The sequence below is a fragment of the Mustelus asterias genome, chromosome 14 (assembly GCF_964213995.1).
Source record: "Mustelus asterias chromosome 14, sMusAst1.hap1.1, whole genome shotgun sequence".
Lineage (NCBI taxonomy): Eukaryota > Metazoa > Chordata > Chondrichthyes > Carcharhiniformes > Triakidae > Mustelus > Mustelus asterias.
Window position 1 is genome coordinate 100,082,842 of NC_135814.1, and position 27,011 is coordinate 100,109,852.

A 27,011-nucleotide genomic window follows, 5' to 3' on the forward strand; every position below is an offset into this window, starting at 1 on the left:
CCATGCCTCGGGACATCCTTTCCTGCAGCTTATCAAGTAGACAACGTTGGCCGAGTCGCAAGAGTATGTACTGTCTACCTGGTGGATGGTGTTCTCACGTGAGATCATGGCATCCGTGTCGATGATCCATCACGTCTTGCAGAGGTTGCTGTGACAGGGTTGTGTGGTGTCATGGGGGTCACTGTTCTCCTGAAGGCTGGGCAGTTTGCTGCGTACAATGGTCTGTTTGGTACATTGGCGAGACCATGCAGACGCTACGACAATGGATGAATGGACACCGCTCGACAATCACCAGGCAGGAGTGTTCTCTTCCTGTTGGGGAACACTTCAGCAGTCAAGAGCATTCAGCCTCTGATCTTCAGGTAAGCGTTCTCCAAAGTGGCCTTCAAGACACACGACAACGCAGTGCCTACCTCAGTCCAACGCCGGCAACTCCACATCATAACTGGGGATAAGTCAACTTTCATGTAAGAACGGATCTGGGCTGAATAAACTGGAGTCAAAGGTTGGCAGGAAAAATAGTGTCTGAACAATGGGCTACCTTCATAGCAGAGAGAGTTTGGGCACAGTCGGAGTATACTCCATCAAAAGGTAAACAAATAAGCTCCCTGGATGACAAAGAAGATAGAAATTAAGATTACGAAGAAAAAGTGTGCTTATGACAGCTGTTAGGTAGAAAATACAATTGAAAACCAAGCTGAATACAGAAGGTTCAGAGGAGAGATGAAGAGCAAATAAGAGAAGCAAAGAGGAAGTACGAATAGAGACTGGCAACTAGCATAAAACGGTATCCAAAAGTCTCCTATAAATGTATAAAGGGTTAAAAGGTGGTAAAAGGAGGAAGGCGGCCAATTGGGGACCAAAAAGGGGATTTACACATGCAGATAGAGAGCATAGCTGAGGTACTGAATGAGTACTTTGCACCTGCTGTTATGAAGGAAGAAGATTCTACCCAGGTCATGGTAAAAGACAAGGTAATTCAGACACCAGATGGATTTAAAATTGAAAAGGAGGTAGTAATGGATAGTTGTTAGTACTTAAGGTTGATAAGACACCAGAACTGGATGACATGCATCCAGAAATACGGAATAATGAGAATCGAAATTGCAGAGGCACTGGCCTTAATTTGTCAGCCTTCCTTAGACTCATGTGGTCCCAGAGGACTGAAGAATTCCAAATTGTTCAAAAAAGGAAGTAAAGGTAAGCCTAGCAACTACAAACCAGTCAGTTTAACTACAGTGGTGGGGAAACGCCTAGAAACAATAACTTGGGAAAAATTAATCGTCACATAGACAAATGTCGGTTAATTAATGAAAGGCAGCATGGATTTCTTGAGGGAAAATCATCTTTATCTAAATTTCTGGAGTTTTTTTGAAGAAGTAACAGAGGGTTGATGACAGAAATGCTGCTGATGTGGACTTTCAAGGGTGTTTGATGCACTGTCGCACAACAGACTTCCAAACAAAGTTCTCACACATGGGATAAAAGGGGCAGTAGTAACATGGATACAGAATTGGCCGCGCGGAATAAGTTGGTTAAAGGATGTTTTTCAGGCTGGACGAACATTTGTAGTGGAGTTCTTCAGGGGTCAGTGTTGGGGATCCTTGCTTTTCCTGATGCATACTAATGGCCTTGGTGTACTGGAGAGCAAAGATGACAGAAGAACCTTTTGACACATCAAGTGGCTAGGGTGTAGAATGCACTGTCTGATTGTGTAATGGTGACACAATTCAAGAATTCAAAAGGGGATTAGACCAATATCTGTTGGGAATATGCAGAGTTATGGGGAGAAGGCAGGAGAATTGCACCAGGTGAATTGCTCATCTTGGGAGCTGGTGCAGACACAATGGGCCTCCTTTTAGAATTATAAAATCCCTCCAGTGCAAAAGGGGGCCATTTGGCCCATCTCGTGTCTGCACTGACTCTGACAAAGCATCTTACCCAGGCCCTATACCCATAACCCCACATATTTACCCCCCTAATTCCTTTAACTTGTCCATCTTGGGACACTAAGGGACAATTTAGCATGATCAACCCATCTAACCTGCTCATCTTTGGACTGTGGGAGGGAACCGGAGCACCTGGAGGAAACCCATGCAGAGAACGTGCAAACTCCACATAGGCAGTGACCCAAGGCCAGAATTGAACCCGGGTCCCTGGCATTGTGAGGCAGCAGTGCTAACCACTGTGCCACTATGCTGCCCCACAACAATTTGGTGCTTAATATTAAGTTATCATTCGTATTTATTTTCAGAATTGCAAGTTTAGGAGATTACATTTTAGTGCCTTTATGTAACAAAACTTGTTTACTTGTTGAAATACACCTATGAGTTATTTTGGCACATTGAATAACCAGTGGAATAGTGGTCCTGCACCTCCCTGTGGAGACTGTTTCTGGTGTTCAGTTACAGTATGTGCGGAATGTGCAGTGACGCATGTCCCACAGAAGTGTGTACAGATGTTTGATCATTGTGCATGTGTTTATAATTGTTAAACCGAGAGCTTGATTACTGGGCCTTTACTTTCCTGGCCATGTTATAATTTCTGAAGCATTGTTATATAGAAAGCTGGTTAAATTCACACTAACACACAGCAGAGGAGGCCATTCAGTGGCTGTGCCTGTGTTTGCTGATTGAAAGTGATTTTTAATTCGTCACACTGCCCTGCTCTACCTGTGCACTTCCTCCTTTTCAAGTATTTATCCAATTCCCTTTTGAAAGTTACTAATTGAATCTGCTTCCACCACCCTTTCAGACAGTACATTCTAAATCACATCAACTTGTGTAAAAAAAAAGTAATCCCCCCAGATTTTTGCTTAATTATCTCAAATCTGTATCCCCTGGTTACCAACCTTCTTACCTGTGAAAACAATGTCTTTAAATTTACTTTATCAAAACCTTTCTCATGCTCATAAGTCACAAAATTTCCACATTCAAACAGTTCAGTGAAAAATCATGGAGTGATGTGAAGCTTCTGCCTCCTACGACAACGAAAGCAGATGCATCAAAAAGGAAATAGAATCCTACAGAATTGGGCTTGAGGCCAGGGTGACATTAAATTGGATTGTACATGGTGTTACATGGTATAAAGCTTCGAGAAAGCTGGATGAATCATCTCTCCTTTCCACCGTTGAGCCCTTTCATTTAGTTTCTCACGTAGGATTTTGCATACTCAGGGTTTGCAGTGGTAGGAAGGACTGGAGGTGTGAAGGTGTAGAGCCAGAAGGCCTTGCACCATTGAAAATTGTTCAACTGTTTGTTGAAAGCACAGATCACTTCCCTTTCTGCTTCTGAAAATGGTATTTAATCATCACAAATCCGTCTTTTAAAATAGAGTTCCGTGCAGAATTGCTATTAATTCAAAGATCCATATTTGTCTGTTTTGATTTAATACTCCAAGTTCAAGCAGCATAAGCGGTTAGAGATATGGAGTGAGCTGGCTTGGGAGTCTGCCACCAGGAGGAAGCTAGATTTCAGCTCAATGCCCAGTCTCCTCCCTACTGCTCTTGAAGAGACTGATTCAAGGCACAACAGGGACTGTGGCCAGTCATCCTTTGTGACCCTAATGGCATGCGTGAGGCCAGTTGTATTACCCCAGTACCATCTGGGCTGAGTTGGGCTGCTCAGCATAGACTGCGGAACAAACCACAACACCTTCATCCTGCCACATGTCTTAAGACCATAAGACCATAAGACATAGGAGCGGAAGTAAGGCCATTCGGCCCATCGAGTCCACTCCACCATTCAATCATGGTTGATTTCAACTCCATTTACCCGCTCTCTCCCCATAGCCCTTAATTCCTCGAGAAATCAAGAATTTATCAATTTCTGTCTTGAAGACGCTCAACGTCTCGGCCTCCACAGCCCTCTGTGGCAATGAATTCCACAGACCCACCACTCTCTGGCTGAAGAAATTTCTCCTCATCTCTGTTCTAAAGTGACTCCCTTTTATTCTAAGGCTGTGCCCCCGCGTCCTAGTCTCCCCTGTTAATGGAAACAACTTCCCTACGTCCATCCTATCTAAGCCGTTCATTATCTTGTAAGTTTCTATCAGATCTCCCCTCAACCTCCTAAACTCCAATGAATATAATCCCACGATCCTCAGACGTTCATCGTATGTCAGGCCTACCATTCCTGGGATCATCCGTGTGAATCTCCGCTGGACCCGCTCCAGTGCCAGTATGTCCTTCCTGAGGTGTGGGGCCCAAAATTGCTCACAGTACTGACAGTACTGACTTTGGACCGTGGTGGAAATAATAACTGAGTCAGTGGGGCAACAAAGACTTCTTGAAAACAGACCATAATTCTCTTTTGTTTCTCCTGCTCTTTTCTTGACCAAGGGTGGCATGATAGCACATCGGTTAGCATTGCTGCCTCACAGCGCCAGGGATCCAGGTTCAATTCAGGTCTTGGATCACTTTGTGGATTTTGCACGTTCTCCCCGTGTCTGTGAGGGTTTCCTCCAGGTGCTCCGGTTTCCTCCCACAGTCCAAAGATCTGTGGGTTAGGTTGATTGGCCATGCTAAATTGCCCCTTAGCATCAGGGGGATTAACAGGGTAAATGCGTGGGGTTTGCGGGGATAGGGTCTGGGTGGAATTGTTGTCGGTGCAGACTGGATGGGCTGAATAGCTTCCTTCTGCACTGTAGGGATTCTATAATTCCATGATTCTATGATTTGGGATTGAAATGAGAAATTTCTTCACCTGAAAGATTGTGAATCCACATAATTGTGTATCCCAGAGATCGGTGGATGCTCAGTCGCTGAGTATATCCAAGTCTGAGGCTGATCTTTCCGAGTACAAAGGAAATTTAGGGACATGGCAGTAATGGAGAATGATGTATCTGAGGTAGATGGTCAGCCATGATGGAACAAGCTTAAAGGCCAAATAACCTCCTCCAACTTCTATTTTCTGAAGTAGGAGCATTCTTTTTGGGTCACTGCTTCCCAGAGGGAATGTGGCACAAAACCAGAAACAAAATTCTTTATCTATTGATAGCAAGTCGGTGATAAAGACCAGCAGCATCAGAGTCTAGCAACAGCAACTCACATTTATATAGTGCCTCCAACCAACCCAAGGTACTTCACAGGCAGGAGGTTAAACATAATTTGAGACCGAGCCATGCAGTGGGATCATGGGTGGGATTTTAGGGCCTCGCTTGGCCTGAAACCGTAAAGTCCCGCCCAAGGTCGATGGAACTTTCCATTGTCCGCCCCTCACCAGCTCCGCTTTCCATGGCGGGCGGGACAGTAAAATTCTGGCCAATAGTAAGCTTGGTCAAGGGGGACGGTGGGTCAAGGCGGTTTGGGGATATCTAATTCTAGATCTCAGGGTTAATGCAGCTGAAGGCACACCCAGTAACAGCAAGGCGATGAAAATTGGGACTGCACAAGAGGCCAATTGGGTGGAACACAGATATCTCAGAAGGTTGCGGGACTGAAGGAGATGGTGAATAAAGAAGGGCGAGTCATGGAGGAATCGACATGACTTGCGACTGCAAAGACCTTGATGATGAATCATATTTGTAACAAAACCCAGCACCACATAATGGATTGTTGGAGCTGAGCATTGTGTAACCTACTCAAAGCATCGTGTTCGAATGTTGCTATGCCAACAGATTCATGGTATTTATTCCCTGATTACCTCTCAGAATGAAGCTTCGGAAACAAAATGAAAACAGGCTTTAAAACAAAAATCAACAATACTAATTGTTTTACATGCATAAAATGAGGGATACAGATACTTCAAAATAAAATGTGAATGTAGCTTAAAATTCTTGTCATCAATCTCAAAGCTATTAAACAGTATCCAATTGGTATGTCTTATTCCAGATGGCTCGGTGGCGCAGTGGTTAGCACTGCTGCCTCATAGCGCCAGGGACCTGGGTTCAATTCCAGTCTCGGGTGACTGTGTGGAGTTTGCACATTCTCCCTGTGTCTGTGTGGTGGTTCCCTCTGGCTGCTCCGGTTTTCTCCCACAGTCCAAAGATGTGTGGGTTAGGTTGATTGGCCATGTTAAATTGACCCTAGTGTCAGGGGATTAGCAGGGTAAATATGTGGGATTATGGGAATAGGACCTGGTGGGATTGTGGTCGGTGCAGACTCCTTCATCACTGTAGAGATTGTATTGTATTGTGTAACCTTGGTACCTTCTCTTGTGTGATCCAATTAAACTCTGGCCCCTAGTTAGCTGGTGTGCTTTCCCCAGCTAACACCTTGTGTCGTACCACATGACAAACTCTTCCTCTCCAATATATAAAAAAAGCTTGAATTGATTCCTTTATTCCCTGATTGTATTTAGGTTTTGGTATAAAGTGGGAAGCCAGCGCAGTGTTTTTTTGAAAGCTGTCCTAGTTTAAAGTAATGTATGTACACCTTCTAAATTTTTCATTGCTGTAGCAATGCCTGTCTCTAATGAATCTTTCTTTCAAAGGAAAGGAGATTAAACCAATTTTCCTGTGATAGTTGTCAGCTAATCCTGCTGTTCCTCACTGTGAAGGTTCCTCATTCATTCTTTGATCTATATGGGATCAGCTTGAGATGTAGTTTCAACTGCAGTCAAGTCCTTGGGTTAAGGGAGGGACAAATTTAGTCAAGGCTCCTGCTCTTGATTTCGAGTGGCCTTTGTTAGCAAATAGGGATCAATGGAGCTCCCATGTATGAGGCCAGAGTTATTGGTGATGCCTACACAGTTGAATGGCTGGCTGACATTTGACATGTGAAGAATGGTGAGGTACTGAAGAATTGCTGGTGACCAGGATGTAGGGGATGAAATATGGAAATTAATAAAAGACTTGCATTTGTGGAGCACCTTTCATGACCTCAGGATCCAGTGAGTCCTATCGTCACGTTTTGGGTGTAGTCACTATTGTAGAAAATGCCAGTTTGCGCATGGCAAGATCCCACAAACAGTTGCAAAGTAATGACCAGATAATCTGATTTCAGTGATGATGGTTAAGGGGCAAATATTAGCCAGGACACCAGGAAGAGCGCCCCTGTTTTTCTTCAAAATAGTGGGCTGGGATCTTTCACACCCACCTGATGGGGCAGATGGTTCCTCGGTTTAATATCTCATCTGAATGACAGCATCTCTGACAGCGCCGCACTCTCTCAGTATTGTCCTTGGAGTGTCAGCCTAGAGTATGTCCCAAGCCTAGAGTATGTCCCCAGCCTAGAGTATATCCCGAGAGGGCGGCACGGTAGCACAGTGGTTAGCACTGCTGCTTCACAGCTCCAGGGACCTGGGTTCGATTCCCGGCTTGGGTTACTGTCTGTGTGGAGTTTGCACATTCTCGTCGTGTCTGCGTGGGTTTCCTCCGGGTGCTCCGGTTTCCTCTCACAGTCCAAAGATGTGCGGGTTAGGTTGATTGGCCATGCCAAAATTGCCCTTAGTGTCCTGGGATGCGTAGGTTAGAGGATTAGTGGGTAAATATGTAGGGAATTGGGGGTAGGGCCTGGGTGGGATTGTGGTTGGTGCAGACTCGATGGGCCGAATGGCCTCTTTCTGTGCTGTAGGGTTTCTAAGTTTCTAAGCCTCTGGAAAGGGAAAAAAGGTTAACTCATAATTGTTTTTTAAAATAGCCAGGTTTTTTTGCCTCTGGATGTCATGTCGTACCAGTGTGGCCTCTCCCAGAGCAGGATATGTTTTTAAAATAACTGCACTGTTTGAAACTATATTGCTAGCGCCAGTGTTTTTGTAGGATCTGTAGAGATCACTAACAAGTTTTTATTTATATAGCATCCTTACACCATAACTACATCTCAAAGTGCTTCACAGGAGCCTTATCAGGTAAAATTTGATACCAAGGCACCATGCTTTGGTTTTAAGGCAGAGAGAGATAAGGGCAGCATGGCGGCAAAGTGGTTGGCATTGCTGTCTCACAACACCAGGGACCCAGATTCAATTGGGGCCTTGGATGACTGACTGTGTGGAATTTGCATGTTCTCCTGCGTGGATTTCCTCTGGGAGCTCCGGTTTCCTTCCACAGTCCAAATATGTACAGATTAGGTGGATTGGCCATACTAAATTGCCCCAAGATGTGTAGGTTAGAGGTATTAGCAGGAGAAATATGTGGGGTTACGGGGATAGGGTCTGGGTAAGAGGTTCTGTCAGAGAGTTGGTACAGACTCAATGGGGCTGAATGGCCTCCTTCTGCACTTTAGGGATTCTATGACTCAGGGTGGGATATTCCAGTTGTACCCATCCTAGGAATTGTCAAGGGCCAGACAGAAACCTTGACCAAACAGCAAAAATTCTGTTTACTGTGGGTGGAAATTTCTGAGGCTGGAAAATCCTGCCCAGAGATTTGAGAGGAAATTCCAGAGTTTGGCAGCTGAAAGCAGGGCCACTAGTGGGCAGAAGAAAACCAAACAAGCACATGGGGGCTGGAGGAGCTTTCAGAGAAAATAAAGGATGAGGCTATGGGAGGGGTATTTGGAAATAAGGATGAGAATTTGTTGGACTGGGAAACAGCATCCACAGGGAGGATGGGCAGTAAAGGCTATTGTTTTAGCACATAAATGGCCATGATGGTTCTTAATCAGATGATTATCAGTGTACTTGACTTTAGGAGCATTCTCTACTTGCAGATAAAGATGGTTCTTCTGATGGCAGGGGTGCTGAAGCATCTTCTTTTTCTCATGTTTGTTACTACCAATGATAGTGGCATCACGACAAGCTTCCTGTATAGATTAGTATAAAAGCAGTGCTTATAAAATATAATGACAGCACAGATGGAGGCAATGCGTTCAGATCATAACAACATGCTGCTTTAAAAAAAGCTTATCTCCTGCTTGATTCTTTTGCCAATTATCTTAAATCTGTGCTCTCTGGTTACTAACCCTCCTATGCTGTCATGATATTTACCCCAGTCCAACGCCGGCATCTCCACATCATGACTAACCCTCCTGCCAGTGGAAACCAGATTCCCTTTATCAATTCTAGCAAAACCTTTTCCGATTTCGAATATCATTATTAAATGTCCACTTCTCTCCTCCAAGGAGAACATTCCCAATTTCTCTTGTTTCATTCCATATTATGTCGAGAGACTAACAACAACATCTGTAGGATTAAGGGGTGCTAGAGCCACTTGGATACATTGCCTGAATTTGTTTTAATAAATATTTGTGCTCCAGTTTTCTCCCACTCTGCCAGAGCTCTTGCTATTGTGCACTGTTACGAAAGTGCTGGCAGCTCCCGGGCGCTTAACCCAAGCCATCATTCTTCTTATGTGAGCCAACTTACTGCGGAGTGCATCGTATCCGGGATAGATCCTGGATTCAGCAGATGTCCTCCTGGGGGTGGCTGCTGGATAGCGATCAGGAGCCAACCCACGGAGACTTAATGAACAGTTAACCCTTGCAAAGGAGGCTGCGACTTTCAAGCATCAGACTTTTAATTGAAAATATCCCCTGTTGCACAATGTGTAAGGCTGTATTAGGTTTTTTAAAAGCCTAATATTTGAGGAGGAGGATGGCTAACAGCCCATTTTCTCTTCTCTTACTCAGTTTGCATGTTTGACATTGTGATCTGCATTCAGCAATGATTTCACTCTAGCAGACTGGTCTTACTGACTCACAGTTCCTGCATGCAGGCTGCAAACATATGGCATAGAGCACAGTTTACATCAGCACCCCCTCCGGGGGCATTGGCCCTATTTCTGGCACATGTGCAGCACATTCATTCGCGCTGTTCTGTAATTCTCCCCCTCTCCGTTGCAAGGATGTAATATTACATTTAATTTAACGAGTTATCAGAGCTGCAGTCCAGCACCATTGATCTCTGTTAGAGAGTCCAGTGTTTTCCATTACAGCAAATATGGTCTATCTCCCTCTTATTGTCACTTGCCAAAAGAAATAAAGGTACCAGGTCACACAGTGTGGCAGAATTCACTGCGTTGCTGCGGCTAGGATTTAACTTAACTGACTGAAGCAAAATGCTGAAAGATTAAGAGACAGTGCTGGAAATACTCAGCAGTTATTGAGATAAATGGCCATCAACCTGAAATGGCAATTCTCTCTCAGGCTTGTCAGCCCGACCTGCGGAGTGATTCCCAGCATTGTGTTTATATTTAGGACTTAACTTTAACTGGGCATTGAGAGCTTTGTGTCCTCTTCCTGGCCAGAAAGTAACCTATTCACAACAACTTGTATCTATAGTACCTTTAATGTAATAAAACATCCCAAGGTGTTCCAGAGGAGCAATATAACTAGACACAGCGACATAAGAAGATATTAGATCTGGTTATCTTGGTAAAAGTGGCAGGTTTTAAGGAGTATCTTAAAGTAGTAAAGGGAGGCAGATAGGTTTCAAGAGAGAAATATCAGGAGCTTTGCACCAAGGTCAGCTGAAGAAACTTGGCCTTGGTGAAATTTGACCAAAAGAATGAAAGCTTTAAAATTGAGGCCTTGCTTAACCGGAGGCCAGTGTAGTTTTCAAACATCGGGGTCAGGGATGAATGGGACTTGGTGCAAGTTAAGGTAGAGGCAATCCTGCAAAGGAAGACGCAAGGCATAGTTTCTGGCCATATACTGTGTTGTCATTCACCCCAAAGCTGTTTGTTTTGGTTGGTCAGTCAGTGCCGGATTGTGGGATGAGTGGAAAATCCTCACTCTATGCAGTTGGCCTTGGAAAAGATACTCCCACTTCCATAGAGCTGGCCTCGGTGTTTCTTGCACTCAGACAAGCAGAATGAATAACAATGTTCTCAATTGGGAGTGAGGAGGTTCACTTCATGTAAAACTGCGATGGAACCTGCCTGAATTGTGAGGAACACTCCTATTCTTCGACCAGGAATACCAATCATTGCGCATGTATTATTTTGCTATTTGCTCCCGCTAATGGGAGCAGCAGTTTTCTACCTAATCTGTCACTCCCATAGAATTGTCTCACTGTCACTTTTATTTTGCTCACTCAATGTATATAGCACACTTTTTCCTTTTTTTAAAAAAAGCTCATGAAACCGATGCATCAGTGAAACCAGGTAACCGTGCCTCTTCACAGTTACTCCTCTTGCTTGCATTGAACCAAATGGCCCAACCATCTCTATTATGTGATTCCAATGACACTGCCCTAAATTCCAGTCTTCGCAGCTTTTGCCAGGGCGACATTTTATTTATCCGCCCGCCTGTTCAATGGCACCAATTGTAACCATCACTATTCACTACGAGGGTTGAGGACAGACTGAATGCTATTTCAGACATGAGAAACTTTATATTGGTGCTTGGAAGAATTCAGGAGCTTAAAGGAGAATGGGATGCACTTACAAGGGTGTCCTTTTTTATGCTTTTTGTGAAAGTATCACTGGGTGTGCGGGCAAGTTCAGATAAAAGATACTGATCTACGTTAAATATTTTATACAAGGTCACAAACCCAGTCTTCCTGGGGTGCCCTACACTTCCACTGTGGCCGTGACATATTCTCACATTGATGCACTGACAAGCAGAATGAGAGTCACATCTCATTGACACAAGGAGACTGTGTGGGTGGCTGCACCAGGAAATCGAGAGGTATTGTGTTATGCAGTGTGAGGATGACTGATGCTTTGTCTCTGACTGACGCAAGTCCAACAAATGTCAAGCTTTTCACTTGAGCAGAAACTAGTCTCTCTCATGCTTAAAGTGACTGCAGGGCAGTGCTTCTGATATGAGGCCTAGAAGTAGCCAGATAATGATGCAAGAGACAGTGAAAATCAGGTAAATTGAACACTTTGAGTTGTAAGTACCAACTGAAAGCCATTGATTCAACCAACTTCGTATCAAAACACAGAACTGCCTTTGCTGCCCCCACATCAGCAAACCATGATACACATTGTGCTAGAGGGGTCTTCAATACATGTGATAGCTTTTTATAATTTGCCAGTAGAATAGACAAAATGAACCACCCATCATATCACAATTTGTCTGTCCCCTTCCCAGCCATTATCAACCGTCTGTCGCTGTGTGTTACCAGTAATCCATCTTTTGCTAGTGTAGTGTGTACATGCCCTGTAGTTGGTATCTTGTGTGTTGTCGTGGCATATCTACTGTCAGCCGTGCTTTGCCTTTCACAATAACCTGTTTCTGTGATAGGTGGGCGCTTTAAGAAAGAGATTGTGGTGGATGGCCAGAGTTACCTACTGCTGATCAGAGATGAAGGGGGGCCTCCAGAGGCACAGGTAGGTACTGCAGCGGTCTCTTTCACTCAAAACATGGCAAACAATATAATCTAGCAATCTGTATCTGCGGATTACTTGCATAGAAAAGTGCATTAGTGCACCATATTTGAAAATGCTGCTGAAATCACTTGTTTTAAAAGACAGGATAAAAGTTCTTTATTATACGATGTGAAAATGGGCAGTGTGGAGCTTTTCCATTATGGGAGATTAAGTTGGTTTATGCAAGAATTAAATTGCGATCAGGATTGAATCCATTCTGGAGTTTGTTATGAATACAGTTTGTGAAATGTAATCTTGCGTTGCCTATGGGGTCTGGGTGCTTCTGGTGTTGGACAAAGTAAAATAAATTAAGGAAGTGGGTCAATAAGTAAATAATAAATAAAGTAATTGAAACCCCATCCATTTGATGCTTTCTGGTCAGCCTTGTGTGTTTCACTTATATCAATTGTTTTATTATGGTGTTATATGATTGGACGTTTCTTCCTAACATGCTAACTTGCCACTTTGGAATCTGGTGGAAATCTTTGCCCTGTTAGTGTTTATTTAACAGCCCTCTGCTGTAACCTAATTGTTTTAACCTGCATTTTGCTCTGTGATGATTTGATGGGAGCTGTGTGGATATGGGAGATGGGCTGGAGGCGGCTTGAGATCCCCCTGTCTTTGGCACACCTAACAATTTGCTTTGGTGACTTGAGCAGCCAAACCAGCTCCTGATCGGCCTTCAGGGAATTCTTGTTGAAGGGCGAGGGCTTTAGATAATGAGGCCAGTGCAGTGTGGATGGCCTGTGGTTGGATACCATCCTGTAAAGGCTCACAGGTCAAGATGAGGCATCTTCAGAAAACATGGAGAGGGAGTGATAGGAGGGGGAAACTTAAAACAAATTATGCAATTCTAAAGTCTTTGGTGAGTTCCTGCATTGCATCTCGTAAATGTCACACACTGCTGTTACTATGTGTCTGTGGTAGAGGGAATCAGTGTTTGTGGATGGGGTTCCAATCAAGTGGGTTGTTTGTCCTGGATGGCGTAAAGTTTCTTCAGTGTTGTTGGAGCTGCACTCATAGAGTCATAGAGGTTTACAGCATAGAAACAGGCCCTTCAGCCCAACTTGTCCATGCCGCCCTGTTTTTACCACTAAACTAGTCCCAATTGCCCGCATTTGGCCCATATTCCTCTATACCCATCTTACCCATGTAACTGTCTAAATGCTTTTTAAAAGATAAAATTGTACTCGCCTCTAATAGATATCTAGATTTAATAGAATTGGACATTGTTGGAATCAATTCTGAGAGAGAGGATAAACTGTCACTGAGACATGGATTGATCAGGGATAGTCAGCATGGTTTTGTTAAAGGAAGATCATGTCTTACTAATGTAATCAAATTTTTTGAGGAAATAACGAGGAGGATTGATAAGGATCGTACAGTGGATGTTGTGTACATGGATTTTAGTAAGGCATTTGACAAGATCCGTGGCAGACTGGTCAAAAAAGTGAAATCCCATGGAATACAGGGGCATGTGGTGAGTTGGATCCAAAATTGGCTCAGCAACAGGAAACAAAGTTGATGCATGTTTTTGCGAATGGAAAACGGTTTCCAGTGGCATCCCACAGTGTTGGCGCCTTGCTGTTTGTTGTGTATATTAATGATTTGGACTTAAAAGGAGGAGGCACGATCAGGAAATTTGAAGATGACACAAAAATTGTCCGTGTGGTTGATAGTGAAGATTGTGAAGTTGATTTAATAATGAAGATGATGAAGTGATTGATTCTGTTGCTTCCAGAATGATATTGATGATTTGATTGAGTGGGTGAAAAAGTGACAAATGGAAACCAATGTGAAGAAGTGGATCGAGAACGAGAGGGCACAGATTTAAAGTGATTTACAAAAGAAGCAAATGCGATGTGGGGAAAAAAAACTTTTTCACAGCAGATGGTTTGGATCTGGAATGCATTGCCTTGGAAGTGTGCTGAAGGCAGGTTCAATTGAGTAATTCGAGAGGACATTAGATTATTTTTTTTGAATAGAGACAATGCGCAGAGGTGCAGGGGAATGGCACAAATTCATGATGCCTGTTTGGAGAGCCAGTGCAGACACAATAGGCCAAAATGGCCACTTCCTGCGCTGTAACAATTCTGTGATTCTGTGAGAGGTAATGCCTTTGGAAAGGGCAAACAAAACTAAGAAATACACAGTAAACGGAGAATATTGAAAGGGGAGGACAGAATTTGGGGTGCATGACCTGAAGGTGGCAGGACAGGTGGATACGGTGATAAAGAAGGCATATGAAATGCTTTCCTTTATTGGGTGAGTTATTAAAGACAAAAGCAGGGAGTAATGCTGGAACTGTAATAAAATCCTGGTTAGGCCACAGCTGGAGTTTTCTGTACAGTTCTAGAAAGACATATATGCTCTGGAGAGAGTGCAGAGGAGATTTACAAGAATGTTGCCAGTGCTTGAACATTGCAGCTATGACAGAGATTGGATAGGCTGGGGTTGCTTTCTTTAGAGCAGAGGTAAGGGGTCACCTAATTGAGGTGTACAAACTTACGAGGGACATGGAGTAGACAGGGGAAACCTATTTCCCCTACCTGAGAGGTCAATTACCAGCAGGCATAGATTTAGGTGATTGGTAGAAGAATTAAAAGGAACATGAGGAAAATATTTTTCATCCAGAGTGGAATTCTCATTTAAAAAGTACCTGGCTCTGTACTTGAAGTGCTGGAACCTGCAAGGCTACGGACCAGTTCTGGAAAGTGGGATTAAAATGAGCGACTAGTTTCCATTTTTCTCTTTCTTTGGCCGGCGCCCATCACGAAGGGCTGAATGGCCACTTTCTGTGTCATAACATTTCTGTGGTTCTGTGGTTATAGATCCTGCTTTTAAAATATGGCACTAATGCACCACACTCTGGTTTTTCAGTATATTTTATATTGTGCATTGTGCTATTTCCCAGTACTTTTTTCCATTTTCTTTAAGTTCCCTCGCGCGCTCTGCCCCTCGCGCGCCCTATCGAATCAAATGAAATCAAATGGTGTGAGTGAGCATTCCTCATGGGAGGAATTAGCAGTGTTTTCCATGCCTGACTGTTACATAGTGACACCACCACCACCCCGCACCCCCCACCACCACCCCGCACTCCCCACCACCACCCCGCACCACCACCCCGCGCCACCCCCACCACCACCACACTAATGCCACACTATCAGGAACCACACAGAGCCTTTAGCAGAGAGCATTCCGATAAGCAGAGTTTCCTAGGCCCAACGATCTTCAGCTGCTTCATCAATGACCTTCCTTCCATGATAAGGTCAAAAGTGGGGATGATCGCTGATGACTGCACAATGTTTAGGACCATTCGCAACTCCTCAGAGAAGTCCATGTCCAAATGCAATAAGACCTGGGCAATATCAGGCTTGGGCTGACAAATGGAATATACCATTCACACCACACAAATGCCAGGCAATGACCATCTCCAACAAGAGAGAATCTAACTATCTCCCTTTGACTTTCAATGGCATTACCATCATTGAATCTCCCACTAACAACTTCCTGGGGGTGACAAGTGACCAGAAACTGAATTGGACTCGTCATATAAATACTGTGGCTACAAGAACAGGTCAGAAGCTTAGGAATCCTGCAGCGAGTAATTCACCTGACTCCCCAAAACTTGCCAAAATCTACAAGGCACAAGTCAGGAATGTGATGGAATATTCTCCACTTGCCTAGATGAGGGGAGAGATACAAAAGGGTCCAGAGGGGCAATTTTTTCACATAGAGGGTGGTGAGTGTCTGGAATGAGCTGCCAGAGACAGTAATAGAGACAGGTCTTTTATAAAGCATTTAGACAGTTACATGGGTAAAATGGGCATAGAGGGATATGGGCCAAATGCGAGCAATTGGGACTAACTTAGTGATTAAAAACTGGGCGGCATGGATAAGTTGGGCCGAAGGACATGTTTCCAAGCTGTAAACCTCTGTGACTCTGAATGCAGCTCCAACAACACGCAAGAAGCTTTACACCATCTAAGACAAAGCAGCCCACTTGATTGGCACCCCATTCACAAATATTGATTCCCTCTACCGCAGATACATTGTAACAGCAGTGTGTAACATTTACAAGATTACTGCAGGAACTCACCAAGGCTCCTTAGACAGCATCTTTCAAACCCACGATCCTACCTAGAAGGACAAGGGCAGCAGATACATGGGAACACCACCACCTAGAAGTTCCCCTCCAGGTCACTCGCCATCCTGACTTGGAGATATCCCACCACTTCTTTGCTGTTGCTTGATCAAAATCCTGGAGCTCCTTCCTTAACAGCACTGTGGACATAACTACACGGCATGGACTGCAGTTGTTAAAGATAGCAGATCACCACCACCTTCTCGAGGGCAATTAGGGATGGAAAATGAATGCTGGCCTGGCCAGCGATGTCCATATCCCATGAATGAATAAATAAAAAATAGTTGACCCTTTCCTGTCCGATCTTGCACATTAAGGAAGGCCAGAGGTGATGGATCACCACCAGTTTGCTGGACCTGTTCCCAGGAAGAATCAGTAAGAATAAATCCCATGTATCTGGAGCTCACTGCAATCATCCTTAGTAAATGTTACCATGCAATTTGATGGCATGCAGGTGAACTCCTTCACATTGCTGAATTTCTTCTGGAGTCAGTTTACAAAATAAAATCCCTCGGGTAACGAACATTTACAAATGGCACCCAAATCTTTGATCATTCTTGATCCTGTATTTTCAAGGCAAGTCTTGCTGATATTGCCTTGACTTCTGAAAATTTTAACAAAATGAAGCAGCGACAAACTATCCCTCCAATCCTTTTCCGCCTTCTGTTTTTGGCTGTAGGTTGTTTACTCAGTGAGTGCCAGCATAGATGAGTTAATCCGTCTGGTGCACACGATTCTCACTGTATCATGCTGAGCTGTGTCCTATTGGCAATTTCACATCTTCACACAAAAAAGCATCTTAAAAATATTAATTGTATTTTTCTGACAGTTTTTTCATTTTAATTTCCTTGCCAAGAAGACTATATTAAATCTACAGCACAGGAATGAGCTTCCCACCCTCCATTTTACTCGTTCAATGTATCCTTTTGTCCCTTTCACTCTTGAGTGCATACCCAGTTTCTCTTTAAATCTGGTTATACTATTCGCTTCAAGCTTTCCCTGTGGTGGATAAAGAGGCTTCTCCAGATTTTCATAGAATCATAGAAACCCTACAGTACAGAAAAAGGCCATTCAGCCCATCGAGTCTGCACCGACCACAACCCCACCCAGGCCCTACCCCCATATCCCCACATATTTTACCCACTAATCCCTCTAACCTACACTTCTCAGGACACTAGGGGGCAATTTTAGCATGGCCAATCAAACTAACCCGCACATCTTTGGACTGTGGGAGGAAACCGGAGCACCCGGAGGAAACCCACGCAGACACGAGGAGAATGTGCAAACTCCACACACACAGTGACCCAAGCCGGGACTCGAACCCAGGTCCCTGGAGCTGTGAAGCAGCAGTGCTAACCACTGTGCTACCGTGCCGCCCTTTTTAAATTTAATTTTTTTTATGAATTTATCAGTGATTATGGGAGAAAGTGCCATTTTCTTGCCTAAGTCACAATATTCATTAAGAGAACTGGTGCAGACACGGTGGACCGAATGACCTACGTCTGTGCTGTAACACATGGCGGCACAGTGGTTAGCACTGCTGCCTCACAGGCGTCAGGGACTCGGGTTCAATTCTGGCCTTGGGTGACGTGTGTGGAGTTTGCACATTCTCCCCGTGTCTGCGTGGGTTTCCTCCGGGTGCTCTGGTTTCCTCCCACAGCATAAAGATGTGTATGCTAAGTGGATTGGCCATGCTAAATTGTCCCTTCGTATAAGGGGGATTTGCAGGATAAATATGTGAGGTTATATGGTGGGATTGTTGTCACTGCAGGCTCGATGGGCTGAATGGCCTCCTTCTGCATGGTAGGGATTCTATTCCATGATTTTATAACAATTCTGCGATTCTGTTTCTGTGAAGTAGGTTGGAGTGTAAGGGGGATTCGATGCAAAAGGAGCCTGGTTGATAGATACTGCAGTTGAAAGTTTAGGTCTTCTTTTCTGCTAGTGTGTGAATAGTAAGGGCTGTCCAAGCCCAGGTGCTCAGAAGTGGGTTTAGTACTTCGACTGGTTGACACATCTTGATTTAAAATATCTACTTCAAAGGAAAGGAGTCTTTATTTTCCTCAAAGGCCTGAGATTGTTAACCTCAGACCACAGTTGTTCTCTCTGTGTGCGGGCTGCTTGAGAGGTGGGGTTGTGGTGGAGACAGTGTGAGCAACACTCTTTAAAATCCAAAATGGTTGAAACTTAAAGGTGCCTTTTGATAATAAAAACAAATTAAGAAATTCAAGTTTAAATCTGTAAAAAGGCTCAAAAGAAACAAGAAGCAACAGTTTTTATCCTGAGGCAGTCTGACAAGTCGACACTGAGACTGAAGATTGTGCAGGGTGAGCTGTGTTAGACGCTTGAGTGAAACCACTAGCAATCCACTCCAGCTGGATAAAGATAAAGAGTGTGAGATGAGTCCCTGTGACAGGAGCACACTTCTCTGGCAGAGAGTGAATGTGTGAGGTAGCCCTCGAGACAAGGTCAGGCGTAGTTTAGGTCACCCACATCTCACCAGATTGCAGTGTGTGCAGGTACCAAGCTTGGTACCGGGGTTAATGACTATTTTTTAAAAATACTCCTCTTGAAGCAGGTTATGTGAAAGGGGAGAGATTGAAGTGAAAGGATTGTTCATCACATTTGACCTGAAGACATTTGTCCGTTTGGCACTATAATTAAAGCAAGTGGCTTTTAGTTATTTCAGCATAATCTGAACCTGGCAACTTCATTGTGTTTGGGACTTTTTTGAAATGGAACTCCATATCAGGTGATTGGACTCATGGTGCAATTTATGGAGCTAATATAGGAGGTGACTCAATCTAACCAAGTAATGAGAAATAAACAGAGCCACAAGTTTATTTGTGTGTATAAAAAAGGGATATGAGTAATTAAACAGAGGTCGGCGAATGAGAGCACCCAGTGAGTCACCTGCAATTTATACCTGATTTTGCAAGTTACACTATTACAGCTGGTTCAACAACTGTGTGTTTACAGGTATTGGCGGGAGGTTAATGAGCTAGAAGTCATTATTTTAAAGAGTGAGACAAGTGAAGTGTTACTTTTAGTGTTTGCTGTTTGCAGGAACACCCTGTTGTTTTATATTGCCTTCACCTTATTGAATACGGGGCTGAGATTGAGTGGGTTTCTTTCGAGCCTTTGGGGGAGCAGTTAGCGGGTAAATGGAATACAAGGTGTTGTTTGTGTTAATCAGCTTCAGCCGCTTCCTCACTGATTGATCTGATCTCCTTCCAGTTCGCAATGTGGGTGGACGCGGTCATCTTCGTCTTCAGTTTGGAGGACGAGAACAGCTTCAATGCGGTCTACTACTACTACACCAGGATGGCTAACTATCGGAGCACCACTGAGATGCCAATGGTACTGGTTGGGACGCAAGGTAAGGAGGGGCCAGTTGCCAAGGTTATGTATCATTCAGCGTACGTGGTATTGAGCATAGCCTCATATATGCAGAAACTGAAATATTGAGCCACTCGTGCTAAATAACATAAATGGCTAATCCATGATCTAATAATTGTGTTCCTCCGGAGTTTTCTTGTGTTCTATTTCTTGCTTTATCTGCTCTAAAGTCATGTGTGATGCTGATGGTTGGTGATACTTCACAGCTTTGTGGACTTACAGTGTGGAATCAGAACCTTAAAGCTTGCTCGACACCTTGTAACAGGAGCAGCACTGAAATCTGGCAGCTTGTTCTCCTAGTCCTTGTATTCAAATCATAGCCTGGGCGCTGACCCTCTTTCAGCCTGACACACTTCCCTCACCATTCCATTCCTCTGTCTTCCCCCCTCCCCATACCCCTCATCTTGCTTCATGATAACTGGCAGTGCCTTCAGTCTGCTTGGTCTCGCTGCCTGGAATTGCCTCTCAAGCCCTCTGCTCCTTTGAAAGGTTTTATTTTAAGGAGGGTAGAGTTTGTGCAGCACAATTGGTGAATGGCAAAAATTATGATAAAATAGCCAATTTGAGAGGAGGAAAGCACATCAAATTAACCAGTAAGAAATAAAATACTTGAAAGTTGGCATCTCCTCCAATCAGTGGTACTTTTGATTATAGATTAGGCAATTCGACAAGGAGTTGGGTGAGAATCTTTTAAATCATAGGTTATGGAGCTTGGGAAATGAGTGGAAGAACCTTTAGATCTGAGGTATAATCATCCTATATAATTCTTCAATGTGCTTATTACGGTAACAATCAATAGAGTGTCTGAATCAGGTACTGCTTTCCTCTTGTTTTCATAGCATCTTAAAATGGAGTCAACTTATTTTAAGGTAGTTCTCTTTTCTGTTCTTTTCTTGGATTATTCAACTCCATGGGCAATGAGCTAATCACTGTGCACCATGGGCAATGAGCCAATCACTGTGCACCATGGGCAATGAGCCAATCACTGTGCACCATGGGCAATGAGCCAATCACTGTGCACCATGGGCAATGAGCCAATCACTACACCATGGGCAGTGAGCCAATCACTACACCATGGGCAGTGAGCCAATCACTGTGCACCATGGACAATGAGCCAATCACTACATCACGGGGAATGAGCCAATCACTACACCAAGGGTGATGAACCAATCACTGTACAGCATGTGAAATGAGCCAATCACTGTACAGCATGGAAAATTACCCAATCACTGTACATGGTGTGTGATAAACCAATCGGGGTTGGTGTGCCCCGTGGCCGATGAACCAATCTCACAAGGTTAGGGATCATGAGGTTGGGGAGAATATATTAGCATGGATTGAATATTGGATAATGATCTGAGAGCAGGGGGTGGGAATAAATGAGTTATTTCTGGAATGGCAGGGTGTAACTAGTGGGTTGCCACACAGATCAGGGCTGGGGCCTCAGCTACATGCAATCTGTATTGATGACTTAGATGAGAGGACTGGGAGAAACTCAATTTGTTGATACAAAGCTACGTGGCGGTGTAAGCGGTAAGCTGTGAAGAGGACACAAAGGGTAGTATTTAATGGAGACATTGGGGGTCTAGCCCACTGTCTGGAGAGCTGGCCAGAGCCTCTTTTTAGTAAGGTTGTCTGAATTAATTGCCAATCTGGGCAACAGTGGGACTTCCCCAGGATTAAAGGCCTCACATCCAAGAGCTACCAACTGATCCTAGGACAGCAGCTCTGCATTGCTGGGTAGCGCCAACAGGAACAGTGGCTGCTGCCGGCAACGCACCCATCCAAGGCCCAGGAGCGCTTGAGGTATCCAAGCCACAGGTAAATGATGATGGGATTGGGAATCAGGTAGGAGGGGTGTAGGAGGAGTAACGGCTGGGCTGGGTGCTGACTCTCTGCGGGCTCCTCCTTTTCCAACACTGGGTCACTCGATCAGGTGCCTTCAAACAAGGAGCCCCCTGGAAGCCCACAAATAACCCCATCAGGGTTTGCTAACCAGGCTTGATGCATGGCACACTGCTAGGTGAACGCCAGTGGTAGAGACATGTGGGCAGCCTCCTATCTAAGTGCCTCTACCCCCAAAGCAATTGTGACCTGCCTACCAGTGAGTCCCTTCAGAGGGCATCAATTGTCTCATCTGGCAGCAGGAAGACCTAGTCCAAGCGGTCAGCCCAGTTTGACACTCTTCGAGATCCCTAAACGTTCACCAGTTCCAATCCATTGCCACACACCTCTTCCTGGCCTGGGGTTTCGGGGAGCTACTGCCCTCTGATGGGCCGACAGCTCTTTCAGGCGGGACATCCTGAGAGGCTCTCTAGCCTATTAAAGGCCAATAGCTTTTTAAATGGCTGTGAGGCAGCTGGTGATCCCCAACCCTGAAGTATATACAGGGAGAGGAGGTGGGGGGGCAACCCCTCATGGTATGCTGGCTCTTTCAAAGAGCTGCTGTGCTTCGTCCCACACCCTTGCTTTTTATCCATAACTCTTAAGTTCCTCGGGTACCTGTGCAACTCCCGTTTAATATTATTATTTATAGAATCAGATTCCTCCATCTTTTCAGGTTGCGCGTCCCTGATCCCAGCAACTCTCAGTGAAAACATTGCTTCACATCCCCTCTCTGCATATTTCACTGATGATTTTAAATTGATCACCTCTAGCTCTGGGTACCCTCATAGACGAATTACAGAAAGTTCACTTGCAAATACAGCGAACAATTAGGGCAGCTAGTAGTATGTTAGACTTTATTACATGGGGATTGGACTGTCAGAGTAAGGAGATTAGCTGTGAGAGGATATTAGGGCTATACCTGAAATACGATGCTTAGTTTTGGCTTCTGTACCCAAGAGGGGGCATCAAAGATTCATTAAATTGATTTCCTGGGATGAGAGGATTGTCCTTTAGGGAGAGATTGAGCGGGCTAGCCCATAGTCTCTGGAGTTTAAAAAATGAGAGGTGATCTCATTGAAATATACCAGGAGCTCAACAAGGTGGAGACTGAGACTGTTTTCCTCCCTACCTGGAGAGTTTAGAATTAGGAACCTGTAGTCTCAGGATAAGGGGTCGGTCACTTAGAACTGAGGAGATGAGCGTCTTCACTCCAGGGGGTTGTGAACCTTTGGAACTCTCTACCCTGGTGAGCTGTGGATGCTCGGTCGATGAGTGTAGGCAATGATCATGTCACCAAGTTGTTGCAGTGCTGCTGTGAAAATGGCAGAGCACGGAAGGTAAAGGGGAAGTCTGTTTAATTGAGGTGCTCAGAATCACAGAAGGTTCTGGTAGAGCAAATAAGGGTAAAACTGGTAAGAAGGTTGTTGAGCAGCAACTCGCTTCAGCTTGCCCATGTCTGCCTGTGAGGGTCCAGTGCTTTGAACCGGCTTGGGAATATCGGGAATCGCTGCAGGAAATGTCTGACTTTTAATGGGTTACCCACCATCACCACATTTACAGTGCATTTCATAGATTTCCTCTGTGTGCTATTTGTAGCGATGAGTCTTTTACAAGTAGTGATCAAAGGAAACCTTTACCCAGAGCCTTTTGCTGTGTTTTTCGAACTGTTTCCCTTTCCTTTTTAAGTTAAACAAGGTAAGTTTGTTGGCAAATTTGCACCATCCTCTGTATTCCTGCATGTTTTATAGGTTGCTACAGCCCTCTGCTGGCTGCCTATGGTTATTTACTAAATGTGGAGATGCCGGCGTTGGACTGGGGTAAATACAGTAAGAAGTCTCAAAACACCAGGTTAAAGTCCAACAGGTTTATTTGGTAGCAAATGCCACGAGCTTTCGGAGCGCTGCTCCTTCGTCAGGTAAGTGGGAGATCTCCCACTCACCTGACAAAGGAGCAGCGCTCCGAAAGCTCGTGGCGTTTGCTACCAAATAAACCTGTTGGACTTTAACCTGGTGTTGTGAGACTTCTTACTGTATTTACTAAATGACTGTCCTCAGCCCTGTTAAGAACTAAATTTCATTAATCTTCTAGCACAGAAAGAGACCACTCAGCCCATTAAACCTGTGCTGACCTTTTGAAAGAGCTATCCAATCAGTCCCAATCCCTTGCTCTTTCCTCATTGCCCTATAGCTTTTTACTTTACAAATATTTTTCCAATTGCATTTTGAAAGTTATTATTGAATCTGCTTCTACTGCCCATTCAGGCAATGTAGCATAAAAACATTTAATCTTTTCACTGTAGGAACTATATATTGATTCTTTGAGGAGTGCAGCATGGATTTGTTAGAATGATACCTGGACTCAGTAACGGTGACTATGAAATGATCATCGATTGTCACAAACCCCATCACTCACTTTTAGGGAGGGAAATTCGACGTCCTTACCCGGTCTGGCTTACATGTGACTCCAGATCCACAGCAATGTGGTTGACTCCTAACTGCCCTCGACTCCTAAATGGCCGAGTGAGGCACACAGTTCAAGGGCAATTGTGAGCCTTGCCCAAATCTGTGAAAAAAGCAAATAAAGTCCCTCACCCCTGATATACCACTCTAGTAAATCACCTTTCGAAGGCCTGACCTCCTTCCTAAAGTATGTTGCCCAAAGCAGAGCATGGTATTCCAGCTGGGGCCTAACCAGGGATTTTTAACGCTTTAGTGCAACTTCCTTTCTCTTGTATCCTCTCCCCCTGGTTACAAAGCCCAGGTTCTCCTGCATGCTTGTACAATAGCTTTATCAGCTTGTCCTGCCACCTTCAGAACTTTCCATACAATAACCTCTGTCTCTCTGCTTGTGTGGCCCCAGTAAAATTTCATCATTTAGTTTATATTGCCTTGTTACATTCTTCCTCCATAGGTTCACTTTGTTGCATTAGATTTCATTGTCTTCCTTGTGCCTGCCCATTTCACCAGTGTGTGTGTTCCTGAAGTCGGATTCTGCTTTCAGCTGCTCAAGGCCAGTTGTAGCTGGGCTGCTGCTACTGCAGTGAAACCAGCGCAGGATCTTTGTTTTGACTCCCTAACCGATGCCAGCGGGAACTGCGCTGGTGAAATGTTTGTCCCGCGAGGGATGGGTGTGTATTGCAGTCCCTTACTCTAACTGTGTGAGAGAGATGTTGAGAACCCTGGTTGGTTTTCCAGGTGATTTGCCAGTGTTCAGCATGTGATGAACTGCTGTATGTGTTCTCTGCCCCCGCAGATGCCATCAGCGCAGCAAATCCACGTGTGATAGACGACTCCAGGGCGCGGAAGCTGTCCAACGATCTGAAGCGATGCACTTACTATGAAACATGCGCCACCTACGGTCTGAATGTGGAGCGGGTGTTTCAGGATGGTGAGCCATTTGTGTTTCCTCTGAATTCTAATTGGAGCTGACAGCTATTGTTTATGTATCTTTTCTATCTCACACGGAGCAGTTAAAAACCATCATACCTCCAGGGCTAGGGCTGGGCCCTGGGTTCAGAGCTCTGAGGCAACAATGGCTGCCAAGGCACTTGGACTGATTTCTGAGGCCTAATTGGCTGCTGCAGAGACAGTTTGTGAATATGTAGCTATTTGGTGTTTGTTTGGAGAAACCTACCTTTTCGTCAACTCCCGTCAAAATCTTTGGCATTAAAATGGTGTCACACCAGGAAAAGGTTTGGAAAGCACTAGTGTGTGTTTGAATGCCCAGCTGTCAAGATGCAGCTGCTTCCCTGTGTTCTCATTGTGCCACCAGTTTGGCAGCATCAATAAGACATAGTACAGACTGCCCCCGCACTCTTGCACAACACCTGTATATCACCATCAACAGTGTTTAATTCTGATGCACAGCTGCCTTGTACAATATTCCTTCTTCCAATTGTCTTCCTACTGCTTGTTTCACAGTCATTTTTATAAATAGTTTTTCTTTTAACTTTTTCTGAGATTCATCCATGAATTGAGACAGCCATCAGTGGCTTTCAGCACTGTTATAGGAGCCAGTCTTGAATCATACACACATCCCAAGTTCAGTTGTTGGTGACAAATCATTCGAAACTACCTGCTGTTTGCTAAAAAAAAGGATAAATTTCTTTAGACAGTTTGTTTTCATGGAATTTTCTATTTGCCAGATATGAATGATTCCTGGCGCTATTTGGAATTAGAGCTATAATAGAAAGACATTTATGTTCATATAATGTCTTTCACAGCCTCAGAATGTCTCATAATGCTTTATAACCAATGAAGTGTAGTTACTGTTGTAATGCACTGCAGGATGGTATAGTAGTTAGCTGCCTCACAGCGCCGGGGACCTGGGTTCAATTCCCAGCTTGGGTCACTGTTTGTGTGGAGTTTGCACGTTCTCCTCGTGTCTGCATGAGTTTCCTCCGGGTGCTCCGGTTTCATCCCACATCCTGAAAGACGTGCCGGTTAGGTGCATTGACTCGAACAGGCGCCGGACTGTGGCGACTAGGGGAATTTCACAGTAACTTCATTGCAGTGTGAATGTAAGTCTTACTTGTGACTGATAAATAAAAATTTTAAAAAAACTTTAAGGATCCCACAGATAGCAACATGATGGAGACTCGATGATCTATCTTTGGTGTTTTAAAAATTCTGGAAATATTCAGCAGCTCTGGCAGCATCCGTGGAGAGAGAAGCAGAGTTAACATTTCAGGTCGATGAACCTCTGTTCCCACAGGTGCTGCTGGACCCACTGAGTATTCCCAGCGCTTTCTGTTTTAGTTTCAGATTTCCAGCATCTGCAGTGTTCTGCTTTGTCTTGTTAGTGATGTTGGCTGAGGGAAAAATACCGACCCACGAGGCCGGGAAGAATTCCCCTGGCTCGTCTTCTATTGATGCAGTGCAATCTTTTACATGTCCACCAGAGAGGGCAGGTGAGGACCCCAATTTCTTGCCCCATCCAAAAGACGGCACCTTCAACAGTGCTGCACTCCCTCAGTACTGGCACTGGACTGCCATAAATTGTCAAATGGTTATAGCACAGAAGGAGGCTACTCATCCCATTGTGTCCGTGCCGGTTCTCTGAACAAAAGCTTAGTCAGTCCAGCTCCTCCCCATTGTATTTTCCTCATAGCCCTGGTTTTAAACACCTCTATCAAATCTCCTTGAGCCTTCTCTTGTGGAAGGAGAACAGTGTCTGCTTCTCTATATTATCAACATAACAGAAGGCCATCCCCGTGTCTGTGTGCCGTGTGTCTTGTGGCTATGTGTCTGGCGTGCGCAAATGTCTGTGCGCGCACGAGTGTCAATGCGCGCGTGCGAATGTCTGTGTGCGTGTGTTTTGTCCAAGTCTTGTGTATGATGTTTGTGTGTTTTTGTACTTGTAATCACTTTAATCGAACAGCGGAGGGCAT

The 27,011-nt window shown here is 44.5% G+C and overlaps 1 protein-coding gene across 6 annotated transcripts in view; it reads left to right on the top strand.

Moving 5' to 3' along the window:
• agap1 (ArfGAP with GTPase domain, ankyrin repeat and PH domain 1) overlaps window positions 1-27,011 on the top strand; it is a 698,786-nt gene that overhangs the window by 366,387 nt on the left and 305,388 nt on the right. For all 6 annotated transcript variants that reach the window (XM_078228959.1, XM_078228960.1, XM_078228963.1 and 3 more), the window contains 3 exons: window positions 12,068-12,153; window positions 19,574-19,715; window positions 24,875-25,009. In XM_078228959.1, coding sequence (XP_078085085.1) covers window positions 12,068-12,153; window positions 19,574-19,715; window positions 24,875-25,009 — 363 coding nt within the window. The remainder of the gene's footprint in view (window positions 1-12,067; window positions 12,154-19,573; window positions 19,716-24,874; window positions 25,010-27,011) is intronic.